Below are 20,114 nucleotides of genomic sequence, written 5' to 3'. Positions count from 1 at the left end.
CAGTTGTTGCTTGGTGCTGGTTTCTGTGATCAGGAGATGAAAGGGATGTCTGGGCTGCCCCTTGAATGAGCTTCTGGTGGCCCTGGTCCCAGACAGAGGTTTAAAAGGAGTGCAGCAGCATTTCCAAAGTGCCAGCCAAGTGTTTTCTTTATTGTGTTACAAGAACACAGCCCATCCTAGGAAATGGGGTTTGTTTTTTAAAACCAGTGTGATTAGTAAAACTTTAAAAAGCACCAGAAACTAAAACTACAGGGTTTTTTTTCCAAACTAGAACTTACTCTGCATTATATTCCTGAGTAGTTGCAGCTGGATTCCAAAACAAACAAACAAACAAGATGCCGAACTGAATGGCTAGCAGAAAAGAAGCAGTAGTCCACGTAAGGGGAAAATCTACTCTAGAACCCCTTCTATGCATTAGGGGAGTGTTGGCACAGTATTTATGAAAGATGCATTTACCACTGCTGGGGACGAACTAACAAATACAACAGAATCCCCACTGTGATGAAAGCGAGTGCATGTCTCAGACACAAATGCAATTGCAGGAGAAGTTTGAAAGGTAATATGTGCAGGGGAAGGTGGCCCTTTAAAAGCTTTTTTTTTTAAACATCTTATGTAGAGGTGTGAAGGAACAGAGATCATTTTAAAGGGAAAAAAGGGGGAAACCTTTACAATTCCTGCTGCTCCTTTACAAACCACGGAGAAAGAGATGGGGGGAGGTTGTGCCACCATAGCTCCTGATGAGCTCCCACCTCCCATGGGGTGAGGCCAGTGGGATCAGTGCTCCATTTCTGTGCACCCAAAAGCAAGCACACCCTCACCCCACTCTGGTGCTGACTTTCTCAAGAGTAAGCACTCTAAGGAGATAATGAGATTACTGTCTGAGTAGCTGTGCATTTGGCTTCTTTTCAGCTGTGTGTTCCTTGGGGGAAGGGGAGAATCTGATCTATTTGCCGGGGGGGGGGGGGAGGCGGCAGTGCATTTACTCTCCAGTTCATTGGGCAAGTGAAAGAGAGAAAAGCCAGGAAAGCATGTAAAGCATGTAGCAAGGGAGACGGGGTGGAACACTGAATGGAAAAGGTCTTCCACTGGCCCCAGTGTCTGACTTGGACATAGAGGTGGCCCAACCTGTCAAGTCTGACCTCATTGACTTCTCATCTTTTTACGCTTGAGCTTGCACTGTCCCAGTTCCATGTAAGCTTTTTTTTTCCTGTACAGAAATTCATTCTTGTGATTTGGCTTATCAAAATGCAAACCAAACAGATTTCTCATCCACCGCGATGGGGAAAGACGAATAGGAAACAAAAGTTAAAGGATGTGGCAGGATGCTGTGGGTAGTTTGAAAGAAAAAGGCAAGGAGTTTCTGCAAGATTTGAAAGGGGATGGGAAGTCAGCAAAGGGATCTGAGGAAGGGCAACACCTCATCTGAGTGAAAAGGGAGAGTTAAATGCTTTTGGCAGTGGTACTTTGGGCAGAGGTAAAAGGAGAGTGCAAACTGATGCAAATTGACTAGTGAAAGACTGCCACCACTTATCGCCATCAACAAGATCCCTTGTTTGGAGTCCTTCCGGTAGGTATTTTAGGTGTGAAAACAATTCTGTGAGCTGATCTATATTTATACCAATAACACACCCCAGGATGATCTCATAAACTGAGACTTGGTTCTAGAACAGATTTTATTCCTTGAAACACCTTTGATCACATATCTTGGCAGCACTGTATACATCTTGGGAGCCTGACACTATATATTTTTCTGTTTGCAGGCAAGTTTCTTGGTTCCTGAAGAGTAAAATAATATTTGGAAAACATTTTCCTCTCCGAAATTTTACTACGTAAGAGCAACCAACATGTAGATGATCAGAAGATAAATAAGCTTTCTAGAGTAATTTTGCCACGAGAACTTTATTCTGATACACAAATAATCATATGTCATTCCTCCAGGACATTTTCTTCATGGGAAGAAGTCCAGCTGGAGACCATTTGTGAAAAGTTTGATTTGGGAATGCTTCATCCAACCCTTTTTTCATGCAGAACTCTGATGTGTTTCCTTTATTTGTGACTTTTCTTTTCTTTTTTCAGCATGCTGGAATACTCTCTGGACTTGCAGAATGTCAGTTTCTCAGCTGTTCGGACTGTCAGGGTTCTCCGGCCTTTGAGAGCCATTAACAGAGTTCCTAGTAAGTTGAAACTTTCCCCCCTTTTTCCTTCCTCTTGATACTCGCTCATTATTTCTGACAATATGGGTTTAGAAGAATAACTGGGGCACCTTAGATCTTTTCCCAGATCCATTTAACAGGCTCACCTGCCTCTCCTCGCCACGCAGGCTGCGACTGTGTTTCTGTACTGCTATCCCCTTATGAGCAGCCTAACACCACTGTGCTCTTTCTAATGAATAGTCCATCCATCTTAGCCATCTTCTCAAAGGAGGAGTGAATCATTAATCGGACTTGCTATTTTGTTTCCAAATGCATTTGCTTTCCTTGTGCGCTGCTTCCCTTGCTGAACTGTCTTCTGCAAATGGGCCTCAGCAGAGTGAAAAAGTAACTTGGAGAGACCTGAGGTGTGATAGAAAAGCGGGCACTGTGTGTTTCTCCCTCACTTGTGTGCATGAATGTCTATGAAATGTCTGGTAGGGTAAGAAAAAGAATTCCTCTCCTGAAGGTTGCCACATACTCTTTGTTTTAAGGAAAAAACTTGTCTCTTAAACATCACTGGCCCTTTGACCATGTGGAATTTCACTTACTTCATGCCTTCTTCTCCCCTACAAGCTTCATGACCTTCTGCTCAACCTCATGCGCCCTTAGAATTTTATTGTCCTTATGACATGCCTATGCCAAATAGGAATTAACTTTGGACAGTTGGCGCTGAGGCACCTCTTCTTCTAGGCTATGCCAGTTTTTCATCTATCTCAAGTTAATGACGTGAGCCATATTATTTTGGTATGTCAGAGTAATTCAAGGTGTCTTTGACCTTCCAGAAAGAATGAGATGGACCACACAGGTCACTTTCCTCTCAGTTCGCTGGAAAAATCATGCAGAAGAATATGATACAATTATTTGTTTGGGAAAATTGGTTGATTAGACACAAAAATGAATTCTGATAATGGCTGGCTTTCTCCCTCTGGCCTGTAGTCCTACTTTTCTTTATGCCTCTCCCAAGACTTGTTTTCCTCAATGGTGGACATTTCAGTCCTGAGTTTTACCTGATCTGTGCAGTCTCTTTATGTTTTGCCTCTCAGAGTGACTACTCTGTTAGAGGCCAACATTTCTAAGCTATGGAGGGGGAACTCGTGAAGTCTGGCTCTACAGTTTAAAAGAAACAAGTAAGGCACAGTCAGCTTGCCATGTGTGAGAGGCTGACCAACTATCTATGCTATGACCAAGATAGTCCTACTTCCACAAACAGCCTTTACCTGTATTGTCACATTCCAAAACTTTCCATACAATAAATGCAAACTGTTGTTTTTGCTTTGAACTCCTCTCTAGTTTTGGGACTCAAAGGTTGACCATGGCAGCTTTATTACAATCTGCTGCCCACTATAATGGTATGTGTTTGGGGAGGAGGGTGTGCAGATACATCTATGCAGGGCTTTTTTTTTGTCATAGAACACACCGGAACAGCGTTCCGGCACCTTTTTCCAATGGATTTTCCACATGATTTTGAATCGCCCTGTGGGACTCAGCGGCAAAATCATTAAAATCGTGCATGCGGGCTGCTTGTGTGTCCGCGCTGGTTGTGATGGCGCTGCTCGGCTTTTGGCGCTGCTCGGCTTGTGATTGGTCATGTGGTTGCGCACTGAGTGCTTACTGCAGGCGGTGACCATTATGTTTCATTACACAGTGTTGGTGTGTGTAGAGTGACTGGCTATGTGCAGAAGCACTGAGTGCTTACTGCAGGCGGTGACCATTATGTTTCATTACACAGTGTTGGTGTGTGTAGAGTGACTGGCTATGTGCAGAAGGTAAATAATTTCTTTATTTTAAAAAAAGTTGGTGAATTGAACATCTTTTTTTAATTTTTAGTGTGAAAGTGTGATCCCAAATTTAAAAATGAAAAAAAGTACTTATTACTTCTCAACCACCGGTCCTGCTAATAAAAGATTACCCTTAAAAAAAACCCTAAATAAAAGATTAACAAGATATGAGTTCTGGCACTTTTTTTTTTTTTTTACAAAAAAAGCACTGCATCTATGTATGCCTGTATGTGTGTATTAATTTGCATAGATAAATATGAACCTATACATACACAGTATGTACTACTTAAGTCCCTACAGAAATATATCAGTATGTCCTGCACACACAACTAATGGTTTAGGATCTTAATTGCATATATTTTCCTAGTGCAAAGCACTGATTCTCATTTTTTTAAAATGCTTGAAGATACTGTAAACAACAAAACTCACAGTCCTATGGCACAATCAGGAGTTAGTGCTAGTCATATTAGGACAATAATAAAACTCTCAAATCCCAAGGAAACTTTGTATGCACCCTAACTTGAATGTACCCAATTGAGTCAATGCCCAAATAAGTGAGGGACTCAGTCCTGCCCCTCTATTTAACTCTGTGTGTGCTGGGTGCAAGACTTTGTGGCACTGAGTCCAAAGCCAGCATCGGTCCAAAAAGGCCATCTTGTCAAACTAGCCTGTTACCTTGACAACATGAAGCAGTTGGACCTTGATCCATCTGTCAGAAACAGGAAATTCCTAGACTCTATTGGCCTTTCTAATCCCTTTAAATTAGTTTTAATCCAGCAGCATGTTCTCTGTTGTTGCTGCCACTGCTTTTATCATTTTATGGCTTGGGAATCTCTCTTGTAATCCCACCCCCACAAGCAGGGGTGATGGATGGCTGAATTTATCAGCCACTCTCTAAATGTGGATGTAATTCACTTAATGTATTTGCAAATCATGGGTAATTTAACTTTGTTCCCATGCAACAAAGCTAGGACTGCACGGGAACATAAGGAAGCAAAGCAAAGAACAAGTCTGAATAAATAATACATGTAAGGACCTAAAGGAGGTCATTTAGGAATAGCTTTGAGATGGTGGGGTGCATCCGTAGAGGGCAGGCTATTACTTTGGCACGGGTGAAGCAAGCAGGTGATCTGAAAACATAAATATGAAATAGTCTTGCTGAGGAATAAAGGTAAAGGAAATGGCATTAAAGGTTTCTTTAAATAAGATCAATATGAATGATGTAGATGAAAAGACAAGGAATATGAAAGAGAATGGAGAACAGGAAGACAGAAGGATGAACTGAATATTGCAGAAATGTCGGATGAAATAATTTTTTGTGCAAATGTCAACTTAAGTCTCCATCAATTTGTTTTTCTGTTACGGAACTGAATGTTCCTGACCTTGTGTGAATTATCTGTCTTGTAAAGTCATGCATACTTGTGGAGACGGGATTTAAATGAGCAAAATGGAATTAGGGTAGGAAGAGGCATGAAATGCCTCTCTTAAAGCTGTGTTACAGGCAGGAGGGACTTTAAGCTGAGCTTTGCTTCTATTTGAGATCATGTTGGTCCCACCCTATTTGCTATCATCTGTAATCCCACATTTTGAAGCACAGATACTCCTCATGACAATCCCCACACCCACAAGAAGCAATAAATTTCAGCTGGCTGTAAATCATTTCTTTGAATTCAGTCCCGCTCTGCCCCTGGCAGTGGGTTTTTGTGTGAAAAACCCATCCGCGGCCCAACAGAGTATGGGCTCCGTCCTAGATAGTTGGCCCCTCTCCTTTCCTTTCCCCACAGTCCTCCTACGGGTATCCCAGAATGCAGCATGACTGAGTTGCCACATTCACAAGTCAGTGCTGGCTTGCCATGGCTTTTATTAACCCTTTACACATTGTTTCCTGGCTATCACAATCCGTGTTCTTGGTTTTTAAACACATTTAGCCACAAAGTGGGGGAGCCTATTTCGATCCTCTTTAGGTTGCTTTTGAACCTAAATGACTCCCGCACTCTAACAGTAAATACTTTCCCCCCAACATCACCCAACTGGGAGTCCTCATCTCCCCACTCACTGAACTCTGAACCATTTCTGCACAGTTGCACAATGTATCTAAGAAAATGAAAATAAGTGCCTGAGCAAACTTGGCAAGAGCAGTAAAGGAGCGTTTCCTCTTTTGTCCCAAAGGTTGCTACCCAATTTTCTGTACACACTGTGAATTGTCAGACTCACTCATGGAGTTGAAGGGTAATTATTCAAGGATACAGGACTGCAGCCATGCTCCTCCAGCTTAATTGTGAGATTGTATTAGTGTATACATATTAGAAATCTCTGTATTCTGTTCAGTTGTATAGTAGACCCGGAGCTCATGGCAACCAGTAACTTTTATCAGCAGGCATGCTGGTATCATCTGCCATCATCCTCCAAGTTCTCTGTCTACTCTTAGCTCCACTACAATCTTAGCTAGGGGTAAGCGAATTTTCCTAGCAACCACATACTGCTCTTGGTTGTAAGGTAAAGTATTTTGCCTTGGTGTTGAATGGGCAGTAAAGACCCGTGGTGTTCTTGGTGGAAAGGGAGATGCCAAGAGTTGATTTGTGGAGACAGAGCCACACAGCTGACTGTCATGTTGGACTCTCCCTGGGGGTCTGTGCCTGGAATGATCCTTGTGAAAATCATTGCTTATGGAGTTTTAAACTACAGGATCAGTCCATCTGAGTATAAACAATAGTAATGCAGAACCTCAGGTTTGTGAGGATGGCTTCTCCTTCAGAGTAAAGCTACGGGGGCTGTAATGGGAAGCTCCTGTACTTAAAATATACCATTGCACCACTGATTGTGAGCCTTTCCTTTATAAGAGGTTGGTCACCCTTTACATATGTGAAGACAGTATCTCTCACCTTGCATGTATCAGGTGATGTCACTGCTTGGTGTAGTCTGGTGATGAAGCCATGAGAAGCTCATACCATCCGTGACTCTGTGGTTTTAATGTCTCCATGTTCATAAGACCAGGAAGGAATTTTCCTTGAAGTTAAATTCAACGCTGAAGAATTCCTCCACGTTCCGAGAGGGGGTCAGGAAAACTACCCAGCACCAAGAGGATGGGCTTCCTTTGAGGTGGCCCTCATTTATGGAATGACCTCCTTACTGAGGTGGCCTGTTTGTCATCCTTTGAATAAAGATGTTGTATTCCTTGAAATTATTTTATTTATTTTAAATCATTTTCATCTATTGTAATTGTAAACTGCCCAGAGACTCCTATGGGCTAATGTGGTGGTATAGAAACATGATTCTTCATCATCGTCATCATGGTCATCGTCATCATCATCTTTGCCCTTTCTTTAGTGCCAGGTTAAGGTGGCCCTCTGTGCTGAGGCTTTTAAAGATATACTGGGATATCCAAGGCTTTAGGGAATTACCCATTACAGAGCTATTCTTTATTGTATGTTTTTAATAAGATTTTGTGTCATTTTATTTTCTCTCATGAACCCCTCCCTGCAAAGTTTCAGCTATGGTATAGAAATGAAAGGAAATAAATACATAAATAAAATAAGGGTTTGCATCAGTGTAAATGTGTGGTACATACTAGGACTAAGTAAATTGTTCCAAGAGTTAACATACCAGAACACTGAAAAGTAAGTCTGGAGTGGGGTGGGGGCATGTAGCCATTTTGCATTATCCTCTGCTCATCCTAGAGGCAAGGAGAACCAACTGAATAGGACTTCTCCTCTTTGACTGATGCTTTTCCTTTGCCTCCTTAGGTATGCGTATCCTGGTCACCCTGCTTTTGGACACCCTTCCCATGTTGGGAAATGTTCTCCTCCTCTGTTTCTTTGTTTTCTTCATATTTGGCATTGTTGGAGTCCAGCTTTGGGCAGGTCTGCTCAGGAACCGCTGTTTCCTACCAGAAAACTTCAGCTTGTAAGTATAAATTCAGCACAATATATGTCCTAACTTGCAATGTATGACTGTGAAAGCTGGACCATAAGGAAGGCTGAGCACCGAAGAATTGAGGCCTTTGAATTGTGGTGCTGGCGGAGACTCCTATGAGTCCCTTGGATCGCAAGGCGATCAAACCGGTCAGTCCTAGAGGACATCAACCCTGACTGCTCTTTAGAAGGCCAGATACTGAAGATGAAACTCAAATACTTTGGCCACCTAATGAGAAGGAAGGACTCCCTGGAGAAGAGCCTAATGCTGGGAACAACTGAGGGCAAAAGGAGAAGGGGATGGCAGAGGATGAGGTGGCTGGACGGAGTCACTGAAGCAGTTGGTGTGAGCTTAAGTGGACTCCGGGGGATGGTGGAGGACAGGAAGGCCTGGAGGAATGTTGTCCATGGGGTCGCGATGGGTCGGACACAACTTTGCGACTAACAACAACAACATATGTCCTAAGGACAGGAGAAGGCACCTTGTGGCTTCCAGGTGTTTTGGCCTACAACTTGCATCATTCCTCAACACTGACTAAAGGCTGATGGGGGTTGTAGGCTAAAATCTGGAGGACCTCAAGTTGCCAACTCCTGTCATAAGGTATCCTTGCAAAGGTGTTTTGCATATGCAAGCAAGCAAAGAGTTTCTCAGAGTGAAGATGCTCATTCCCATAAGGACTCCAATGTGGGATGACTCTATTCCCTGAATGCCCATATGGCAATTGGGTAGGACTCTAGGCTGTGTGCAAGATGCACAACCCACAAAGAAGAAGATGTAGGTGGCAGCATGAACCTGTCCAAAATCCTTTGCTACATCACCCTTTTTTCATTGTTGTCAACTATCAGGAATTTGTTTTCGAGGCAATTTAATGATAAAAAAAATTGGTACTAGCAGGCTTGTAAATCCACCGAAATCAAATAATGGCTAACAAAAGAGCAGAGATAAAATGGAGAGCCAAAAAGCCTAAGGATTTTTCCCCCTCAGAAAGGGCTGGTACTGAAAGCGCCCTTTTTCCCTTTGACTGCCCACTCAGCATAGCCTCAGCAGGGGAATTTGGAAGAGAGCATGAAAGGGTGATTGCAGTCTATGGGTCAAGTTGTGTTAGGGTTTTAAAACCAGTGAAGTTGTTTAAGCATCGGCAAGAAAAAATTCCCCATTGCCCAGTCTCAGTGAAAACAGTAGCAGCTACTGTATATGTTATTGCTTGATATTCACTTGGGCAAATATGCACTGATCTCTGTTTGCATTCCTTCCAGCTCATGCTCATTTCCAATAGCAAGTTGGACATTTTGCTTGTTTGCTTGCTTGCTTGCTTCTTTGGTTGCTTGCTTGCTCTCTTTCCTTTCTCTTTCTCTCGTTTTTTCTCTCCTTTCATCATGCATTGGTTGTTCTCTTACATAGTGATTCAGGATCTACCACTGGTAGCCTGAGGCCTTATTTTCTGGGCAACCAGACAAAGAGGTGAGACATAGTGCCTCTTCACTAAGGTCAAAACTGAATGAGTAGCAGAGTTCAAATTATGTCCTTGGTAGGAAAGCATGAGCAACTTTTTTTCTTTCAGCCTTGCTTTCACTTTCCTTTGAATCGTTGTCCTCAGAGCTGCCTAGCCAATGTGCCAGTCGTGTGACCACTCCTGAGGTGAAAGCTAGTCAACTTGTGAATTTCTTACTAAAATATTAGTAGGTATCCTGAGGCAGGAATGTATACATTTGAGTCTAATAAGTGTGGATATTTTATTTAAAGATGCGACATTAAACTGTATACTCTGTCTTATTCAGTGTGGTGTAGGGAAAAAGGCAACTGTATTATCTCCACAGGAGCCTTCTGGATGCTGAGGGAAAGCATGGAGCCCAGGGACATCTCAGCCACCTCCTGATTTAGTCTCATGGGTGGAGTTGAGGGCTTGAGGCTCTCTTGTACAGGGTGTCTGTGGCGCTGAGTGAAGGAGAAGGAAAACTCCAGTGAGCGGCCTGAGAGGTGGTGGTTGTAAGACTGACGGAGGCAGGAGGAAGAACTCTGCCACCTCCTATCTGCAGAGGGGCAGCTAAGTAATTTTTGACCCCCGGACTTAATGTTCAAGGGGAAGAGGGGCTGCTTTAAGCAGCCTTGTGAAACACATGGCTAACATTTCTGTTCTCGAACACACACACCCCACCTCCATTCCATTTCTTACAACTGCCTCTACACTGGGACAGCATCAAAATACCCAGAGGGTGAGAAAATCTCTCCCTGGCCAAGACTGATGATTATGATTTCTCCTACCTCCTTTGATTTCCCCTTCCTCCCTTTCTTCAATGCCCCCAGTGTCGTGTGGCCTCATTGTGGCACTTCCAGCCTCAGTGCATCCCATCACCTCCCACCCATCCTTTCTAGCCCCAAACCACAGAATGCAAGCTGCTTGAATTTTGCACATTTGTTCATCTTGCTATGACAGAGGAGGAAGTGATGTGCTTCAGCTGAGGAGAGGACAGAGGAAGGCAGGAAGTTCAGCAAGGCTTTTCCAGGTCTTGGCTCTAGGAGGGTGCGTGGGGACAACACAGATTTTGCTTCAGGCAGCAAAATGTGTTGGGCCAACACTGGCTACCTCATATTCCTGTCTGTCTGCCATGGTTGGATTTTCCCATTGCACTATATGTATATGGCAGTGATGGTGAACCTTTTAGAGACCGAGTGCCTAAACTGCACCTAAAACCCACTTGTTTATCACAAAGTGCCAACACTGCAATAAAACCTGAAAACTGAGGTTTTAATTTAGAAAAAACAACTCACAGCCAGTCCAAGCAAAAAAATATATATCCTTGGCAGCGCACTGCCGGCCATGTGAAAGCTCGGACGAGTAGAGACTAATGAGTCGTGGCTCGTGATGTCATTGCCTGGCACCGCTACTCTTTTCTGAGCATGCGCATGGCCCCACGTGCGCTGTTATCTGACGCTTGGCTGCTGGGGCGATGCTGGGGTGACTTGGCTCGCGTGCTGACAGAGAGGGCTCTGTGTGCCCACAGTGGCACACGGTGCCATATGTTCGCCTCCACTGGTATATGGGATCTATAGATTCCTGGATTTCCAGTTGCAAAATGCACAGGTCCTCTTCCTAGCATTGCTAGCATTGCTTCTTGTGAAGCCCCTGCCCCACCTTGAGTCCTCCCAGGGGTTTTAGATGAGAGCCCCAGCATCCTTGGTCACTGGCCCAGCTAGAGGAGACTAATAGGAGGTGACATGCCCAACGCATCTGGAGAGCATCCGATTGGGGGGGGGCTGCTGTAGAACAAAAGCTTTCAAAATAACTAACCTCCCCCCCATGCAGAAGACATAAATAACTCATTATTAATAGTGTTGCCACCAGGTAATGAAAAACGTGCCCTTAAAGCACAGAGAGACGTTCCTGTTGAATTATATTTGCATGTATTATGTCAGACTTTCTTAATCTAGCTAGTAGAAAACATTGCCAGCCAAATAGTGTACAAGAGCAATACTTCAAATGTATTTATAATTATACAGAATGCATTTGCATAGCACTTGAGAGTGTTTCAAGTGCTTCACTTACATTGGCCCTGATCCAGGAAAAGTTAGTCATGCTCCTATCTCGATTTCTGTGTTACTTACGGGTGACTGACTAACTCCAGATTTGGGTTGTTATTGCAGTACTGAATCTCAAGGCTGCTTTCAGTGCGGCAAGGAAACAGTGTTGGGCTGGGGCAGGAGGGCCTTCTTGGCAACCTGCTGAGCAGCCTGAGTAGGGCTGAATATAAGATTCCCTTGACCTTGCACAGGAGGTCTGTGCCGATTCGGCTGGTGCTGTGAAGGTGGGCCTGCCTAGCACCTTTCCCTTTTGCTTGTGCACTTGCTTGAAGCGAAAGCAGATGCAGCCTTCAGCGTGATACAGAATCCTGCGCTGAGGGGAGGGAGGGGGTTTCCCTCTCACCTTACGTTTTGCATTCCTCTCTTTTAGGAAGCTTCCTCTCTCTGCAAAGGGAGGAGGGACTTCATTAACATAGAAAATCACTTTAGGTAAATTGGCAAAAATAAACAAATATTAAACAAACAACAGCTTAATTCTGGGGAGATCCGGTGCAGCTGCTGTTTTGCGTGCTCTTTAACGGAACCGGAATATCAGGGTAATGAATGGCATCAAAAGCAATACTTCAGGCATTAGCCCAGCTGAATTTGCCTTAAATGTGGCTTTCCAAGCTTTACCTTGAGTCCTCATGGCATCAGGGAAGTAGCCATTCCTCAAGGTGGAAGGATGTTACTTTCTGGCAAGGTGTCACTCACATCCTTTGCGTACCAGTGTGAGTGGCCACGTTTGCATGTCACACTAGCCCACTTTGACAATAAGGTACATTAGGTTGGTTGTCATGTGAGCAATCCACAGTCGGTCAGGGTCAACATGGGTTGTGGGGTCCTCCTTTCCCCTCCTCCCTGCGCAACCCTTTCAGGGTGCGCTTGCGAACTGAAGGCAGCCGGAGGACATACGTGCTCCTTCCATAATCCTTAAGCATCACGTTGCAAAGGGGGTTCTTCAGACTCCACCCCACTTTCTAAGCCTCATTTGTATAGAGGGAAGGCGCTACCATGTTTCTTTCTGTCAGGGAAAGGCAAGGTCGCGACTAGTGTGCTTCCCCGCAAAAAGGAAATTCCACTAGCATCTTGGCAACAAGAAAAAACAGGAGGCTTCCTACTTTTGCCTGTTCTTGAAATGGTAGAATCTCAGGAACAAGGGCAAAAATGAGGAGAACCTGGGGAAACATCACCTCCCCCCAAAACCCCCAAGGTTCTTGCCACAGAGGGGCTGTTCAGCGTGCCACCCTTCTTTCAGAAATAGCTTTGGGACCCTGGGATAGTGCACCTTCTGTCACCTGTCACATGGTTTCAAAGGGGGGTGCTGGCTTAGCTGTAACCTTGGGTGGGCAGGTATGGGGTGGGTGCCAACTGGATTTTGGCAGCAGTACCCTACCTGGGTACACAGGGTTCCTATGGCCATACCTGCTCTCCTCTGAGTTTGCACACAAATGTGGCCAAAAATATATTTCAAAACAATATTGTGTACCAATATTTATGTACATTTTTGGGGTAAACAGAAAAAAAAGGTGGACCAGCCTGGGCCTCTCCAAAGTAGAACACCACTGGAGGGATTGCTCAGAGCTGTCAAAAAGGGGATTGCGTAAGGCGAAAGAAGACTGAAACAGCTCTTGGAGAGAGGGACACTTGTCCTGGCTGCCGCCAAGTGCTACTTGGACACTTGGAGTGTGGCTGGTCGTGGTGCTGAGCCAGGAGTCCCATAGCAGTGTGGCAAAGTTACTCAGTCACTCTTTCCATGGGGCTCACTAGCTGATTTTCTATACTTACGGAAGGGTTGATTGACTGGATTTGGCCGACATGACAGCCCATCAGGAGTACAGCAACCTCTAGAACAAGCTATGGGCTGTTGACCCTGGTGAAATTGCTACAGGTTTGCATGACATGTCAATCCCCATGGGCAGCAAGCAAGCCATGAGGATTGTGGTGTGTGAACCAAGCCAGTGTGTTGAACTGGCTTCTTAGTCCAGCAGGGTTTATTGAAGGAATTTTCCTTTCCAATGCCAGGAAGGCAAGGGGCTACAAATGGTGCCTGCCAGAGGCAGGGGTGCACGTATGCACGAAATGCAACAGTGGCATTTCTGAAGGGCATTCTGGGCTGGTTCGCATGACATGATAACCCACCATGGCTTATGTAGCCACGGGGTGCTCCGTTGTGCAGGGTGCCCTCAGCTGCTCCCTTTTAAGGGTGTCCAGGGGCACCCAGCTTACTGTGGCTTGTCATGTCCTGGCAGGCAGCATGGCTGCCAGGAGTAGGCCTACTTGAGGACTACTGCCCCTCCAACAAGCTGCCTCCACGGATCACACAACATAGTAACCTGTGCAGGCTGAGGGGAATTAGGCGAATTCCACTGACCTGTAACCAGAACAAGCCATGGGAAGAATAAGACTGTGTGAAGCCAGTCCCTTAATCCCAGTAAGGTTTGTACTTTTTTGCTGTTTCTCTTCATCCAGTGGAGAGGGGGGAATCTTAGCTACTCCTTTTGGAATATCATTATTCACCTGAATAGGTTGAAATTTTAAAAGGCACACTGAGAATTTTGAGGATGAGAAATCTCTCTCTCTCTCTCTCTCTCTCTCTCTCTCTCTCTCTCTCTCTCTCTCTCTCTCTCTCACACACACACACACACACACACACACACACACACACACACACACACACACATCATGCCTGGGCCAGTTGAAAAACAGCTCTGTTGCCCCCACCCTGCTCCTAGGAAGTGGGAAAATAGCATTAGCTGATAGATAAAACAAGACAAGAAAGATATAAGTAAAAACAATTATGTATTTTTAATAGCAGTACTAGTTTTAAAATTGCCGGCTTTTAAGCCAAAAGAGTAAAATCTTTATAAACAGACTTGGAACTGCGTATTAGCCTCCTCCTTGCATCCTTTCCTTTGGTCTCTCAATAGGAAAGGCTATTCATGGACATTCTAACTTAATGTTCATCCTTCCTGAATACTTGAGGCCAAGTCGCTAAACGCCTTGGTATGTTTTCTTTCTCACTGACTGATGCACTCAAATTATGCATGCTACCCAATCTTTTCTGGATTCTGCTTTTCCTCAAATGGCTTCAGTTGTTTTATGCAATCCACAAGGACATAATGATTGCTATTCTGAGGTCAGTAAATCAGGCCTATCCAGCCCTATATCCTGTCTCTGATGTTGGCCAGACCCAGCAGTTCAGATGAAATTATTCAAGAAAAAGGGCCATTTTGAAGCAACATTATCTGACATTAACTTCTGAACTTCAAAACATCAGCCATTCACAGACATTTGAAAAATTAAATTGCCCTCCTGCACAATCCAAATGCCCCTGTCCTCAATTACTTTTTCTAATTGCTTTGTCTGAACCCAATTATCCTATTGGCATCTCAGGGCCGTGAGTTCCTCGGATTATTTTTCTTAGGATTATTACTTTGCATTTATATCCCACCCTTTTTCCTCTCGTGAGGGACCCAGGCTGCTTTGCACGGGCCGCCTCCTCTGCGAACGACCTGCCTTGTTTCGCTCTTGTTTGTTTTCAGTCTGCCTCTCGCTGAGAGCTTGGCGGGCTCCCAGCTGCTCGTGATACAGAAGTGGTGAAGCTGCTTATTCGCCTCCCGCGTTTCACTCAAGCACGCTCTTGCTCCTGTATCGTGTTCGTTGTCCCTTTCAGGGAAACAGATCAGATATAAGCCTTGAACACTGAAACAAGCATAACCTGCCACATGTCTGCTCTCCTTCAGCCCTTACACAGTAGAGCTGGAGCCATACTACCAGACGGAGAATGAGGATGAGAGCCCCTTCATCTGCTCGCAGCCTCGAGAGAACGGGATGCGTTACTGCCGCAGCATCCCCACGCGGAGGGAAGAAGGCCTGGAGTGCACCCTGGACTATTATTCCTACAACGACACCACCAACACCTCTTGTGTCAACTGGAACCAGTATTACACCAATTGTTCTGCTGGGGAACACAACCCTTTCAAAGGAGCGATCAATTTTGATAACATTGGCTATGCGTGGATTGCAATATTTCAGGTGAATGACATACTGCCCTCACTCTCCCAATAGGCTATCCGCCTTGTAGGGGGAAAGCTAGGTCAATGCTTGTTCCTGCTCTAAAACAACTTATTCTGATAACAGGGGAGTAATATTTCAGTGGTGGAGAGTCACTAGTATCTGTTTTTTTCCTTATAGACCTATGATAAATATAAAATGCATCAGTACTAAACTGGCATGAAATGATATTTTGCCCAACCTCAGTTCCTGGGTATGTGCCAATTTATTGTTGTTGTTTAGCCATTATCTAACATATAACCTACAATGAATAACAACATTGTTGTATCTTTTTCTAATCAAGCACAGATGCCTACTTTTTTGTGACTAATACACACTCACACCACTTTTATATGCTGTGTAACTGATACATCCAGTCTTCCATTAGATAGTAAGCTTCTCCTAAGAATTATAATCAGTGAATTTCTTTATTCCTTGAGTGTTGCTGTTCTTTTTGTTCTCATTAACTTTTTAAAAACTTTAGTTTATCCATTCTTTTCAGTATCCACAACTGTATCTTTGATAGCCCAAGGCAAGCTTACCTATGACTCCCCTTTCTTTTGCTTTATCACAGGTCATCACTTTGGAGGGCTGGGTAGATATCATGTACTTCGTCATGGACGCTCATTCCTTCTACAACTTCATCTATTTCATTCTCCTGATCATTGTGAGTTTTTTTTCTTTCCAGTCTTTGCAGCAACCAGAGGCATTCTGCTTGGGTTGCTCTAGAAAACAGAGCAACGCAGGGTGTGTGGAAGGAAGGGGCAATTGGCGAGAGGAGGGAGGGAGAAATGGACCCAGAAGGAACAGCGTCCCCATTTCTTGAGGCTCCCCGCTCCACATGCTCCATGTGCCTCATCCTCCTCACTGACAAATACAGCCACTTAGGGATTTTTGAACATGAAAATGCACTTTTCCAAGTGTCTCCACACACATGAAAATGCATCCTGTTTTTAAATTGTGAAATCTATTGCAGATTGTCAAAGCGGGGAGGGCACACCTGGCAAATACGGTAGCAAGTTGGCAAATGCGCAGGCTTCTTCCGAACAACCATTTTCTCATTCACGCTCATGTTTGCAGTTGCAAGTGGGACATTTTCATCACTTCTTCAAATGCGAACTTACTTCCCAAATGGTCCAGCAAAGGAGGTCATCAAAAATGGTTCTATGTGTCCCTTTTGTCTGTGCAAGGATGATAAGTGGTAAATTAGCCCATCAGTTAAGTGATTAATTTGTTCCAATCGGAGATAGGGAAGGCCCATTTCCTTAGTGATGGCTACTTCTTCGCCTTTCCTTTTCAAATCTGTCGCAGGACTCATGCCCTCTATTCTGTTCTTTTTAAAAACAAACATGAGATTGATGCTGAAGCAAGCAGCTCAGGTGGGGGGGGGGAGCCCACTGTGTAGTGCAATCTTATGCCTGCTATTAGATGACCCTCAAGTTTAACCTGCAATAACAAAGACAAGTCAAGATAGTTTGATCTCTTTCTGGTTCTTGTATCAGTGCGTACCAGAGTGTTTTGTTTTGGCCTCAGGTAACCCTTACGTTTTTCTTACAATATGCCTGGCTGAGCTAGTTAGGTTTTACCTCTCCCTTCCTTACCCCTGATATATGTCCTGATTGTATGTGTGCGGGGACAGAGGCGATGGTATGGTAAATAGCCATCAACAAAGCTAGAAGAAAGAACAGTATTTTTGTTATAAGGGCAGGAGGAGGAATTTAAGCACTGAGTGCTCTGTTCTCTCTGGAGAGGCTACACTGGGGTGGGAAACTGGTCTACTGGCTGGTTGTGCCCCGTCTGGCTTCCCCTCCTTGCCCTTACTCTGGTTGGAGATTCGGCTTTTGGGAAAAACGAAAGGAAATGTCCATTCAGGCCAGTGGCGTTTTTAAAAGAATGGTCGTTGCACAAAGACAACTGGGGCAAGGGACTGGCACAGCTGGAAGGAGAAGGGATACCCTTTCTCATGCTGCAGGTGTGCTGGAATGCCCCCCTCCCCCGCCGCTGCCATGGAAGTTCGGCTCAGAAAGAGTCCTGTTGGCTGCAAGATTGCCAGACAAACTTTGCTGAGCTTGCAGCTGTGGAAGGGAATGGCTCCTTCTCCCCTCCCTTTGTGGGTGCTGCAGCTCCTCCAAAGCCACCCCCATGCATGGCAATTAGGTCTCTGAAGAGCCTCTGGTGTGGGGCTGGATTCCACCCCAGCTGTGGGTGTGAATATATGGGGGCACTGTGAGAATGCATTTGTGTGAATTAGTGTGCGGGAGCGGGGGAGATGGCCCCCTGCCCACCTTTTGCTTTGGCCTAGGCTGCCTCTGGCATTCAGTCCTTCAAAGGCTAGCCAGAAGGGAAAGTGGCTTTTCAGCTGAAAAGAGTTCCCCAACCCTTATCTTATAGGATGAGATGTTTGGAGAAGCTATAGAGCCCTCTCTGGTTGAAGTAATAAGTGCCATCTGAGGGTAGTTAGAAGGAAGACCGCGAGCCCTGTGGTGTTCGCACATCCAGAGCATAGTGTGCCCTTGACACCCTGCTCCGCGGGGCATTTTGCAGCACATACACCTGTACGAGCACAATTATTTACACAGTCCAGGTCAAGGTAAGCACCTCTGTCAGATGTCAGTGGGAATGTTTTAAGCCCATGTCGCCATTAGTGGAACAGAAAGATATCCCCTTAGCTGGGCAATGCCCTAACTAGTGATGCAATTTTCAGGGGGGAAAAGGTAAATTGGACTATTTGCCAATGCAAATTAGGCTGATTTCTGATGCAAAGGACCTGTACAAAAAATTCCCTTTGCACTGGAAAATCATTAGAGGGTGAGGAACATGTTTACTAAATATAAGTAAAAAAAAACAACAAAGTTAAATGCTATCTTTTTGTCTCAATATTCTACAAGTATGTGACCTGAAGTATGAGGGGAAGGAATAAGGCACACTTATATTACATATTCATTTCATTGAAATTATGGTAAAATTTTAAAGACAATAGCATGTACTCCCCTTAGTGCTTGCATAGAAGGAACAAAGGCCTTGAAAGCTGTTGACGGACGAAGGGCACAGTCCCAAGCATGCTTAGGCAGGGCAGGGCATGCTGGGAGCTTCTTTCTGCCTCCACATTCATAGGACTGTGCTGTAATTCAACCTCCCACAACCTCTCATGCTTTGCCAATATGGCCGGCCCCCATCCTCTGCAGGTCAGCAGCACGTAGGGTACCGGGTTGGAGAAGGCCACACGAATTAATGCGAGCAGCCCAGAGAACTGTGCATGACATGCCGAGCACCAGGCATCCGTTTCAACCGGGTTCAGCTCTCTTCCACGGAAGTTGTTGGGCACCTTCCATTTCTCTGTCACTGCCCATTTGTTCCATTTCCCTCCGAGACAAATGTGTAATTCGGTAACTTGTATGTATTCTCTCACATACTCACTTAGGATAATCACCTGAAAATCGTTAATTACAGCCTAGAAACTGCCAAGTTTACCTAACACTGTATTTGCCATTGGCATTCGTTCATCATTACTAATGAACGTATGAAACAGAAAAATTTATGTGGAAAAATAAAGCACTGGAAAGTGTTCTCCCCACTTCACTGGCTCTAAGAAAACAGACCCATCACATAGTGTTACAACTGATAGGCCTTGTCAGCAGTCACCATTTAGACGTTTATTAACCTTGGAGCAATTACTTCCCATCTTATCAAAAATTGAGTGAATTGCTCTTGGGCTTTCCAAATAAAATAGTGGGGTACAACTTGTCAAGATCATCCAGGATTTCTTAGGCTGATACGGATGCTGAACCATGCCTAAATGGGAGCCCATTTGGACTGAAAGTTGGGTTAAGACACCTAGATTAAGCAAACATTGGCTTGAGGCCTCTCTGATCACTGCTTACGAGGCAGCCTTCCCTAGTCTAGTTTTCTTCAGGTGCTGTTGGACTCCCAGGCTGTGGAACTTCCTGCTGAAGTTCTGGGTTGCGTAGGTTGGCTCCTTCTTTGCTCTCCTTCCACCAACAGGCAAATACTGTTTTATTTGAGCAAAACTTTGGCGTGGAAGCTTCTTGTTTTCACTGAGTGCCAAACCTTCTTGTGGAAAACTTTCCATGACTGGTGTGGCTCCATCAAGAAGGTCTTCTCCCTAGTAGCCACTCGCCTCACCTCAGGATGCCCAGCAATGAGGAACATAATGTACAAGTGGGTAGCTAGAGACACCCTAGCTCCAAGTCTTGGAGGACATCACAGATCGACAGCGGTTTTTTTCAGCTGAGCATGGAAGCGGTCTGAGAACCAGTGCCATTGCATGGCATGGGCGTTATATGATCATAATGCCAAATCCTTGTAATCCAGTAGCCGCCTTCTGCACAGCTTCCAAAATTCTGCCAAGACAGTTTTGGGCACAGGGGCACTATAGCAGTCTCACCTGAAGGTTTTCAGAACATGAGTGCCTGAGACACAGGCATGCTTTGTAGAGTGTGCCGGCCTTCCAACAAAAGCCCAGCTGCAGAATCATCAGAAAGACAACTTGCTTCATCCTTCCCCAGCCAGGACATTAAATGGGGATGATGGGAGTTGTGGTCCAACACATCTGGAGAGCGCCAGGGTTGGGGATGCTCCCATAGACGCCCAGGAAACT

The 20,114-nt window shown here is 44.9% G+C and overlaps 1 protein-coding gene across 1 annotated transcript in view; it reads left to right on the top strand.

The window, feature by feature from the left end:
* CACNA1G (calcium voltage-gated channel subunit alpha1 G) overlaps positions 1-20,114 on the top strand; it is a 385,442-nt gene that overhangs the window by 203,075 nt on the left and 162,253 nt on the right. Inside the window, exons 4-7 of the mRNA XM_044420034.1 lie at positions 2,077-2,174; positions 7,714-7,873; positions 15,187-15,478; positions 16,071-16,163. Of these exons, the coding sequence (XP_044275969.1) occupies positions 2,077-2,174; positions 7,714-7,873; positions 15,187-15,478; positions 16,071-16,163 (643 nt within the window). The remainder of the gene's footprint in view (positions 1-2,076; positions 2,175-7,713; positions 7,874-15,186; positions 15,479-16,070; positions 16,164-20,114) is intronic.

This window comes from Varanus komodoensis, unplaced genomic scaffold (assembly GCF_004798865.1).
Source record: "Varanus komodoensis strain SLA01 unplaced genomic scaffold, ASM479886v1 scaffold11, whole genome shotgun sequence".
Classification (NCBI taxonomy): Eukaryota; Metazoa; Chordata; class Lepidosauria; order Squamata; family Varanidae; genus Varanus; species Varanus komodoensis.
Note: the sequence above shows the minus strand (reverse complement) of the source record. Positions and strands in the feature narration are given on the sequence as shown.